Genomic DNA, 12288 nt, shown 5'->3' on the forward strand with positions numbered 1-12288 from the left:
TTCATATAAAAACATATGGATTCGTTAGCCAGTAATTCGTCAAATAGTTAAGAAATGCTGCACTATAAAGGTTCCAAAAGGGGATTGTTGTGGAAATGCAGTAGAAATACAGTTTTGGGTTCCCTATAGAACCTTTTGGTGAACAGTCTTTAAAACCATTTTTTATCTCCATGAAGAACATATAAAAAAATCTAAGGCCTCGTTTACACTAGTGTGTTTTCGTTTTAAAGCGCATAACTTTTGCTGTGGTTGCACCTGTCATTTATGCTACTCTGGCGTATTCGACCCTCGAAAACGTAGACTTTTGAAAATGCTGCAGACCCCGTTTTAGTTTGAAAACTCCAGGGTTGCGTTTCAGTGTAAAGGGACCAAAATGGAGACTTTTGAAAACGATGGCGGGGCTGCCCATATTCGTTCTACGTATCCTTGACGACCATGTAAATGATAACATCATGCATATTATTGTACCCATAGATATGTATGGGTAGATGCCCAATTCGACCGCTCAAAGCACTTGAATGTGGTAGTTCACTTGCTGTCTATGTAGGGGCAGAGAGTTCTCAGATTTCATCAAAAATATCTTAATTTGTGTGAACGAAGGTCTTACGGGTTTGTAACAACATGAGGGTTAGTAATTAATGAGTAATTTTTGGGTGAACTATCACTTTATGATTATCTTCCTTTCTGCTGTACCTCTCAAATCTAAGTCATGTGCATCTAAATACTGTATGTTGCGTCAAGTTTGACACCAATGACTCTCATGTCACTTAAAAGTTGTCATTGTCATTGACGTCAAAACTTGCACATTTTGAGAGCTTTTGTGGAAATGCATCAAATCTTTAATATGACTGGGAAAAACAGTAAAAGGCAGTCAGATGGACCACATTTATGCTGCTCATTTTGACTTGTTTTGGACCCTGAGAGGTATATTATATTGTATGGAAACAAGGCGAATTAGGATAATTTTCTTTTTTGTCACTTTAATGACCTTTGACAGTATCTTTGTCATCCTAGGCTCATCCTGGTGGAAGGAATGTCATGCAAGTACTGATCTGTACTGACTTGTAAAACTGAAAACTTCCCCAACTAGAAATTCCTCCACCTATATAAAATTATCCCACCTCAAAAAGAGGATTTAGACAACTTTACAGCTCATATAATACATTCAAAACATTTGTTCCATGGATCTCCATTGATAGTGTGTTTTGTGTGAAGTTTTACTTACCTCTCTATTTATTCTGATGGTAAACGGGTTTAACATTAGTCATCCTTTAATGCTGTGAGTCTGGCGTATTAGCCGCTGGAGACTGAGAGCGTGATTGTACATGCGGTGCTTTCTGCATCCCTGTTGAGTGACTGGATCCCTGATTGTGAGGCCGAATTAAAGTCCTTCTGAATAGGAGGATTATTTCAACCCTGTAGGGGAGCTTTACTCTGGGTTAAACACTCACAGGTAAACACACAGCCTTGTTCACACCTCTTCACATAAATTTTCCATTACTCAATCCTCTCCAACCTACATCAGACATCTCAGAATCCGCAACACAATAGTCGATGCATAAAGAAACGGCAACTGTATTCAAATAGTCCTTCATTCAGAGGAGAAGTATCGCATGTTTCTCTAGGAACCCTTGCGAAACGGACCCACACTCGGCCCGTACACAATCACAAGAGAGACTGTTAATCTGAACCACAGCTCTTATTTGTGCAAAGCTGCTGAAGCTCAGCACTTTGAAGATGGAGAGTTGAAAAGACGAGAGAGCTTTGGTAATTTGCTCTCTTTTATTCCTATCTGCCTTTTATTTCCCTTTTTTGTACCTTCTGTCTGTATGGAAGAGAGAGCAGGTAAATAAAGAGGACACCTGCTCAAGTGCCCCTTTCCTGTTTCACAGCCATGCTTTCAGGGACGATGTGGCAGGCTTTCTTCACTGTTCATTGTTTGCCTATTGATGCAGGATGTTTAACCAAAGAGGAAAAGTAGGAGTGAGGTAATGAATGAAAGAAACAAGGGTTCTGAGCTCTGTCCCAAATCCTAGTAAGGCTGCTTCAGCAGGCATTATTTAAAGGCTGATCCAAATGGTAGGCAACTTCATTATGCTTCCTCGTAAGATACTTTATTTGGGCCAGATTGTGTGAAATTATAGCCTTTGTAGAAAAGGCAATCCCAGGACGCACTGTACGAAGCTAAGTGAAAAAAAAAAGTTACATTTCTTTAATTTTGTCCATTTTTTTTTACTATATATATAGTAAAATAGTAAAAACGCTAATATTTGGAAATATTGTTTACAATTTTAGTAAAATTTAATAAAAAATGTAAATGATAAAATATATTTACATTTAAATATATTTAAATAATAAAATACTAATATGAAATATAATTATAATATATTTTAATGTCGTTTATTCCTTTAATGGCAAAGCTGAATTGTCATATGATCTTCAGCCAATCAATCAGTATTCTGATTTTGTGGAACATAAAAAAAGGGGGGGGGGGGGGTCTTATATTTTCTGTGGAAATTGTGATAATTTTCACAAAGAAAAGTTACAGAAAACAAAAACTTTAGAAATATCAGTTTCTAAATAAACATAAGTTACAGACCCCAAACCTTTAAATGGTTATTATATATATATATATATATATATATATATATATATATATAAAAGTATGACTAAAAATAAATTAAGTATAATATTTGCATGCTATGAGTATTTGTGTGTGTATGTGTGTATAGCATGCTTATTAGACAAATGTGACCCTGGGCCACAAAACCAGACTTAATATATATTTATATATTTATATAGCAATAGCCAAAAAAACATTGTATGGGTTAAAATTATAGATTTTTCTTTTATGCCAAAAATAATTAGAATATTAAGTAAAGATCATGTTCCATGAAGATATTTTGTAAATTTCCTACCATAAATATATCAAAACTTGGTAATATGCATAGCTAAGGACTTCATTTGGACAACTTGGACAAATGCGATTTTATCAATATTTAGATTTTTTTTTGTACCCTCAGATTCCAGCTTTTCAAATAGTTGTATCTCAGCCAAATTTCAATTGCAAGTTGTGTCCCCACATCAGTCACTTCTTCATTAAGAATATTTCCTAAGGTGACAGCAGCAGGGCTAGTTCCCCTGAAGTGTCCATCTAACTTTAGAAAACTTATACAATAAATAGCATATAGTGCATGGAATGAGTGAATAGTGTATAGTACATAATTTAGGACACAACATTTTGAAATGGAGAGCAAAAGAGGGAGAGCAAGATGGAAGGGTGCTGGGAAGGTTTTTTTTTCCACCCTTATTTAAGTCTGACTAATTATTTTGGGGCTCCCTGGCCCCTCCTTAAGGAACTGAGTCTCTTTGAAATTTCTTATTTGAGCCGGCCTTGATTAACGAAACTTTTGGTAAGTTGATGAAACTGCACTTCACAGGATTTACTCATGCTTACCACAGTCTAACCCCCCCCCCCACCACCACTCCCCCCGTCTTTGTTGTTGTTTGCGGTTTCCATCTCATGGTGATTGTGTTTAAACCCCATCTCTCTCTTGCTCTCTCTCTCTCACTCTCAGACAGAGTTATCTGTGCTAGGGTAGCTTATCAGTGTTGAGTCCTCAGAGCTCTCTCCTGCATTAGCATCTCAACAGTCTCAGCTCTTTCTCCAAATAGACTCTCACACACAGTCAGACACAATCTGCACTACATACCTCAGGAAAAATTAGAGTTTTGAAATCAAACAGGAGCTTGGAGAAGGGTGTATTTTAGGGATGTTAATTTTAACCGGTTATCCGTTAACCGACCGTTAAGAATTTTGACCAATTAATACAATCAGTTAAATGGTTTAAAAAGTCATTTATTTATTTTCATTGATTTATCAAAATAGTTAAAAAAGTTTGCTACATGGTTCAAATTCGCTAGAGAAAAAAAAAACAAGTCGCATATAAGTCATTATTTCATTCAGAAATAGGCCTAATGATGACTCGAAATGTTTACAAACATTATAATAAACACTGTAAACATAGCTAGGCTATTTTAGTTCCCCTCACTCCACAACAGATCCTTTCAGTTAACAGTATTTAGAAAATAACAATAATTAAAATTAGGCCTTTAAGAAGTTATCGCAAACGACAACTGAAACTGAAACCAACGTTGGTCCTCTCATTCGACACAAAATCAAATGTTTCCGTATTCGATTTGTATTTAAATGCCAAATTATTATTTATTATGTAGCCTACTTCACTCGCGTTCCAATATCCATGTAAAACAAAATGTTTTGCATAACATCATGGCGGTACTGTGATAACTCTTAACAGCACATATTTTACTACATATTTAAACTGAGCAGTGTGGGTTTTTTTTTCCCCATTTGTTTGACTGACTGTATTTTATTATGATAATGAACAAACTGCATTGTCAAGGTAGCAAAGCTTAACTGTGTGCGTGCATGCGGCACTGCAGGTGCGTGATGCGTGATGTTCTGTTGTTTGCTGCTTTTTGCGCATGTAAAATTAATCCCCGGGAAACAAACGTTAGTACTTTTAATTGGTCACAGACACTTATCCTTTCTAATTTAATTAAATTCTAATATAAAATAACCTTGTTGGTTAATGGTTAATAATCTGACAATTAACAAAAATGAACATGTATTTGTTTTTTTGTGTGTGTGTGGTCAGCCTGCTGGAGTCATTAAGACCTCATACACGGGTAAATTATTGGGCTAGATGCCTATTTGGGAGTGTTGGAGCTTAAGGCCTCAGGAAAAGAGAGACTCGCCACACATTCTTTAAATTGTAGTGTTTTATTTGACCACCTCATGCTCACTCACACCTGACTGGAAATCACTGCAGAGACCAAAGAGACAGTGGGTCCTTCAAAGCCTTTAGATAACATGAGCACTAGCATTATAACAATACAACTGATCATTACGTGGTTATTGCAGATCTTACTATGCTGAGAGAAAGCAATCTTTGTTTTTTTGGCTTTTGATGTTACTCGATATACATCTTGCTATATATTTCCTCTGAATTAGCTTGAAGTAGTTTTTTATTTCTTCAAATAGAGGGCTGATCATTTCAACCAAAGAGCCACTGTTACAATAAAATTGCAGTGAATGTGTTTAAATGAATGGTTAAACTCACAGTTTTGATCAGATTCGTGGACCTTTAAAGCAGTAGAATGCTGACACAAACTTGTATTGTTGTGTATTTCTAATGCATTATTCTAATGCATTTCTCATTTTTTAAAACCATTTGATATTTTTCTCTTTTTAGTGTTCTAGTTGTCTTGACTATTCAAAGTGAAATTAATCCCCTCTGAGAGTTTAACCTTGAATTTCGAGAATTTGTTGTACAGTATTTGAAGTTGTTTCAGGGCTAATCATCAACAATAGGCTATGTCTCAGGGACTAGCTCGGGGATGAGGTTCTTCAGGGCTTAGTACTGTATGTTGTAGTGTGCATACTATTTCAAGTGCATTAAACTTTATAAACCATTGTTCTTGTTGATTCAGTGCAGACTGGCTCTCACTCGTTCTCTGTTAAAGGGATAGTTCACCCAAAAATGAAAATTCTGTCATTAATACTTAATCTTACGGGTCGTTCCAAACCCGTAAGATATTTGTTCATCTTTGGAACACAAACAATGCATGCACATGCTGCTGCTGCTTACATTGAACATGTTGATTACATGCAGAGAAGAGCAAGCGTATGCGTCGTGATACTCTCTACAATGGCGGCACACCACAGCAGACCAGATGAGGAAGAGAAAAATTGCTGAAAAAAGTTATTTTAGTTTCTTTGCACACAAAAAGTATTCTCGCAGCTTCATAAAAATTACGGTTGAACCACTGATGTCACAGGACTGTTTTACCGATGTCCTTGCTACGTTTCTGGACCTTGAACATTTCAGTTGTGTTGCTGTCTATGGAAGGTCAGAAAGCTTTCGGATTTCATCAAAAATCTCTTAATTTGTGTTCTGAAGATGAGCTAAGGTTTTACGGGTTTAGAACGACAAGAGGGTGAGCAGTTAATGACATAATTTAAATTTTTGGGTGAGCTATCCCTTTAAGTGCTACTAGTTTCTGATCAAGAAAATTAACTGCAAAAAGCTAAGATAAATAAATAACAGTAGTAGAGACAGTTTTGGTTACACTTTAATTTCCAGATGACATGCGAGTCTAAACTAGTGGCTCGCACATAAACTAAAGTGCTCTGTAACACATTCACTTCATTCCAGATTTTAGTTGGTTTGTTTTTGCCAATCTCAGTTGTAGCCTTATGTCCGTCTTATGCATTCAATTAGTGAATTTTTAAATGATGGTTTTTGATAGTTTAGTAAAAAAAGTTTTACTATTTGAAGGTTTGAGGTCAGTAAGATTTTTCCTTTGTTTTGAAAGATACTTTTATTCAGCGATGTTACATTAATAATATATATTTTTCCCCCAAATGAATGCTGTTCAGCTTTCTATTTACAAAAGATAAATTTTATTAAACATTAAGGTTTCCATAATAATACTAAGCAGCACAAATGTTAACATTTGATAAGAAGAAATGTTTCTTGAGCTGTAATTAATACATTTGATTTCTGAGGAATCATGAAACACTGAAGACTGGAATAATCATCACATCCATCACAGAAATAAAATATATTTTAAAATATATTCAAATCAAAAACCATTATTTATTTATGTAATAATATTTCATAATATTAGTTAATACTGTATAAGATGTTTGAAAGTGACTTCTTTAAAGGTAAATAAACAAAATGCAAAACATTGCCAACCCCAAATTACCAAACATTGTTGAAACAGTATTATGAAAAAAAAATTACATTAAAATTGAAAAAAAAATAAATAAAAATAAATTACATGTTTGAATTATTTAAATTGTAATTATATTTCTCAATATTAATGTTTTTACTGTATGTTTGATATATTAAAAGAGAAAAATCTTAACGACCCCAATTTTTTTAACAGCATTGTGATTTTTCTTAAACTAATAGACTATTTGTTAATTTACAGACATTTTTTTAATCCTCACAGTATTCTAAACATTTTTCCATACAGTGATGGTTCATTGCAGGAAAAAAATTAAAATAAAATATATATATATTTGTTACTTGCAAAGCTTAATGGATGTAGCTGCTTTTTGGGAACAGATGGTGTAGTTACAGCATTTACCAGCAGGGGCTAATGGGAAGTAACCAGCCAAACATGAAATACTGCACTGACCAATCAGCTTTCAGAATTACCCGTTTCATAAGATGCTTTCTAACAGTCTGGTGTGTCATGTTTGCTTAATTTCAAATCCACTGTCGGTCGGTTTCTTCCTGTCTTTCTCGCTCTTCAGCTCCTGCAGTGGCTCACTGTACTCACTCATGTATGACTCTGCAAATATTCCACCATGAAGAGCTATTAGCTGTGGATTAAAGGCGGATGATCGCCGCTGCAGTGCAGCGAACCGTTCTGTCCACAGTTATCCACTTACACTCCCGCTATATCATCACACCACATGCCAAGAACATTAACTGCTGAAAAAGGGGAAAACAGGGGGAAAAAAAGAGGAACATTTGAAAATTAGTCAGAAAGGCAGACATCATGGAAACTATTTCAGCAGGGAATGTAGGAAAACAGGATCATGTGCTAGAGAGCTGACTAACACAGACATGTACGGCAGCTCTGCACCCATGCGTGTGGGAGATCTGAGGGCCAGGAGACAGTGAGTTTACACGGGTTTATGCTGTGCCGTCTGACTTCTTAATATTGTGACTGATGGGTTTTGTTCTTGTGTGTGTGCAGCAGCAGCCTCACAAAGACGGTGGAGATTTCAGGAGAACAAGGGCCTCTAGGAATACACGTGGTGCCGTACTGTTCCTCTCTCAGCGGAAGGTTAGTACAGCATTTCTCACTCTCTCTCCTCCTCACGCAAACGCACACTTTCCCGTGATGCATGTCTTACCTAAAGCATGGTGACGTGCGCTAGAGAAATCTAAAGCTGCACCGCACACATTTCAGAGCTTTGTTTGTGTCTGCGTGTTTTTTCTTGTGGGGGATTGTGGGAATGTTTTGTGCTGCTCTCCTGCTTTTGAAGTTGTGAATCAGAAGGGGGTGTTTGTAGCTTTTAGTTCATGTCTTTTTAGCTTTTGGGCTATTTGTATGCTAGTATACTACTTAAGGTTGACAAAGTAACTTTAGCAGAATTTAATAAGAATTTAAAATATTAATAACTCCGCCTGCACTAGTTTTTTTTTTTTTTTTTGGTCCAATCAAATTCTCTCTTAAATGAAAATGTCCCTGCCCTTATACCACTTGCATCTGACTAAATTGCAAGTCTGCAATTTGGAAATATTACCACATAACTGATTTGCTGTGAGGGTAACAAAAGATTAGGCTATTTACTCAATTAAAATGTTTTTTAAAAAGGTCTTTTAAAACGGGTCTATTATACAATGAATTATAGGCCTATAATGAAAATATTAACACTGCAGTCATCAATAAAACTTAATGTAATAAAAAGCTTTAGCCTATTTCCAACACAGGCTTTTAAAAACAACCTGTTTAATACGAAATACTTCTTCTCTTTTTTTTTCACTATGTACGGGCCACAAGATAAATATTAAGGGAATAAATTAAAACAGTAAGCTATATACTATTTCATCATATGTTGAAGTAGATTCGTTTAAGAGAATTTGTGGTGTCAGGTGCCAAACGCTTCGTCATTACTCAGTCATTCCGTTTTTACTTGCACTTTCTGCATATAGTGAATTGACTGAGATTAAGATGTTCACCGGCATAACACTTGTGCAAAGTTTGCACGTTGCTCATGTGATATCCATTGGCTTGCCTTCATGGTTTAAAACAGAAATATTTCCAACATTGGGACGCAAGCAACCACCAACCATATCGAAAATGTCCTGAACTGTATATATAGTTTATTTGTGGTTATTCGTATAGTTTATTCACATTTTATTTTTGAATGATTCTTTTCAATTTCTCAGACCAGGGCAGAAGATTTAGTGAGTAAACAAAATACAACAACAATCTACATTTCATCTAAATCTACAAAATCAAAGATTGTAATTTTTAAAAAATATATATTTTTTAGAACAACATGCACTGATGACTTGTGCACAATAAAAACAGAAATGTGCATTAAGATATTAAATGCATACTTTAAGACTTAGTATGTAAATGATCTGTGTTGTTTTTTTGTTTTGTTTTTTTTTGCTTGGCTAAGCTCTGTATACCTGCATAGTTCTCACTGTTATTCATCAGGGCTGAGTTGCTGAACACTGAGTAGATGAAAGTCATATGTTGATGAGCTTGTGGTTGTGGACAAGACTTTTTCTCTTTAATGCTTCAGTGGTGAGGAACAGGTAAAGCAAGTGAAGAATGTGTGTTCCTGTGGGAGAGAGCTGGGCATCATGTGGTGGTCAGACTGCTGCAGCTGCTGTTTGGAGCGGGTCAGCAGTATATAAACCCACAGCTCTGTTTGACGGCAGGAGCAGGGCTGGGGGTCAGCATTGAGTGCTGCTGGCTCAGGGAAACTCCTCACGACATTTTGTAGGGTAAATGAGAGGGGTTAAAAGTTAAGTACTTCAGCTGTAAATGAGGAGTTTGGGGGAAGCCGTTGTAAAAATAAGTTCGATTTATAGTTTTTATGTCGAACTTACACTTTCTCCATTGTTCATTCTACTGTAGTTTTTGATGTGTTACTATTTATCAGTAACCATATCAGAATTACGTTAAGGTTTGGGGTTGGTGAGGTCTCTTATACTCAAGGCTGTATTTATTTGATCAAAAACACAGTTACATGTTATTACAATTTAAAATAAATGTTTTTTTAAAATGTATTTTAAAATATAATTTATTTCTGTGATGGCAACGCTAACGCTTTATTTTTTCAGGATTCTTTGATGAATAGAAAATTCAAACGAACAACATTTATTTGAAATAGAAATCTTTTGTAACATCATGAATATCTTTTGTGTGATTTTGGTCAATTTAATGCATCCTTGCTGAATGCAATTATTCATTACTTTAAAAATAAATAAAATCTTATCGTCCCAAACTTTTGAACATTGTTTTTTATTTTCCTCCAAATTCTTAATTCTGGTGTTTAAAAATTGTAAATTAAATAAATTTGTTTACAATTTTTATTTTTAATGGTTTTTTTTTTAAGGCTGACAAAATTGTATAGATTGGATATACTGACCATTATATTATTAAAAGGCCCACCAACATTTGTAGTGCATACAGATTTTTTTATGACTGATTTATAAGTAGAGTATAGAGAGAGTTGCTGAATTAATGCAAATATATTTGAGCAAATGCAGGTTAGTAATAATGATTTTGTTAATAAAATATTTACTAAGTCAGAATTATTTTTTTTTTTTATTTTTTTTTTTTTTCACAAAATCAAACTGTCATTTATGAAGTTCTACATACTTTTTTAACTTGAATATAATAGTGTACTGCAGCATTGACCAGCATATGTTTGTCATTATATCCCTAGCTTAGCTTTGGTGCTTGTTTTGGAGTTTGGATTTTTTTTGGTGCATGAACAAATTGAAGCTATTTTGATGTCTTTGATTTTGCCTGCAGAAGACTGGCTATTGGAGGTCACATAATCTTCAAAGTGCAATTTCTGAGTAACTTCGTCTAACATTCACCTGGCATGAACTTCTGTGGAATGGCTCTGTTAATGACCAGATGTTTTTATGGTTGAGCACTCTTATTGTCTGACATACACTAAGTAATTCTTTCTCTTCCTGACTGAAACTGAGTCATCAGAGAGAGTCACGAGGGACTGAGACAGCACAGGAGTCTTAATAAAGACAGATACCTCCCTGTAGGATTGAGTCTTTTTCTCTCACTCTCTCCTCTTGTGTCTCTCCATCATCCCCCTCACTCAAGTCTCCCACAGGCCGTAACCTCCATCTGTTTCCTTTAGACATGCCGTGCCCCTCTCTCTCTGCGTGTCAAAGGTCACCCCATCTTAAGACTGCCGTAATATTCTCCAATGGTCAGGCGAGCGATAACGTAAACAGGCCAGTTAGCTAATGCAGAGTGACTTCATGTGGACGGGAAGCCTTTAACACATCTAATGGAGGGGTGAAGAGATCCTTCCTGAGCATTAGCAGGTCACACACCCACGTCTTACAGCAACACAAGGCTAATTCACTCCAGAACCTGTACCGTTCTCTTCATACAAATTCCAAACCGCTAATCTGACCTCTGCCATGTTTTTGGAGAGTTTTTATGCACACTTGTTTTTGTTATTGATCATTTTATGTAGTCTGAAGGTGATAATAAGAGACGTTATTGGTTTATATTAGGGCTTTTTAAATTTACTAGGTAATAATGCTGAATAGTAAGTTGCAGTGGTAACATATTTTTGGAGAAAGGCTGTATGTTTTGCTATAGATATGTCAGTTTTACTGCTTTTTTGGTTTTGTCATGATTTTATTGTGATACAATATTTTACAGTTTATGGTTTGGTTGTATAAAGGGCTGCTTTATATAATGATTTGTGGGGTAATGACTAGACATGTGCTGGTATTTTTTCATGCGATACATAAAAAAGTTGCAACTGTTATTTAATGAAGTAATGGTTGTATTTTTAAACAAAGATTAATAACTTCTGTAGCAAATGTAGCTGTTGCTCATTATTAATGTTAATGCATTAACTAAGGTTAACTAATCTTCTTGTAGATCATATTGTAAAGTGTTTCTTATTGGTCTTTATAATTCTTTTGCACTTTAATCTGTGTGATTTTTTTTACTTTATACTATTTTGTGTATTACTTTATGTAAATGTTCAGTTCTTTTTGTTATAAGAAAAAAGTAATTAAACATGTTATACTAAATTTCAATACCGTGACAATACCCTATACTGTGATAAAAGCATTAGCAATTAATCGCACCATGAAAATTTGATACTGCTATATGCTTAGTAATGACAATGTGTTGTGTATGTGTGCAGCATCCTGGAGTTCAAGACAAAGTTTCTTTAAGGACAGGGTTTTTTTTTTCTTTTTTTTTTCCACATTTAACACAATAAGCAGTTTTTTTATATAGAAAATAACCACACGTAATGTACCAACTAATATTTGACCATTTTGTAATAGGTGGCAATCTGTTAATGTATTAATGTGGAATCTAATGATAAATTATTTAATGTGTTATATTTTAAATGTTAGTGTTAAAATGACAATTGGCCACTTTATGGTTGGTCTATTTCTGGCATATGCTACTGTTCAAAAGTTCAGGGACATTATTGTTAAT

At 35.0% G+C, this 12288-nt stretch overlaps 1 protein-coding gene across 7 annotated transcripts in view; it reads left to right on the plus strand.

The window, feature by feature from the left end:
* pard3bb (par-3 family cell polarity regulator beta b) overlaps nucleotides 1-12288 on the plus strand; it is a 292683-nt gene that overhangs the window by 96945 nt on the left and 183450 nt on the right. For 5 of the 7 annotated variants that reach the window (XM_042730941.1, XM_042730943.1, XM_042730946.1 and 2 more), the window contains one exon: nucleotides 7801-7890. In XM_042730941.1, the coding sequence (XP_042586875.1) occupies nucleotides 7801-7890 (90 nt within the window). The remainder of the gene's footprint in view (nucleotides 1-7800; nucleotides 7891-12288) is intronic. The other 2 variants (XM_042730944.1, XM_042730947.1) reach the window with 1 other exon arrangement.

The sequence above is a fragment of the Cyprinus carpio genome, chromosome B9, assembly GCF_018340385.1.
Source record: "Cyprinus carpio isolate SPL01 chromosome B9, ASM1834038v1, whole genome shotgun sequence".
In the NCBI taxonomy this organism is placed as follows: domain Eukaryota; kingdom Metazoa; phylum Chordata; class Actinopteri; order Cypriniformes; family Cyprinidae; genus Cyprinus; species Cyprinus carpio.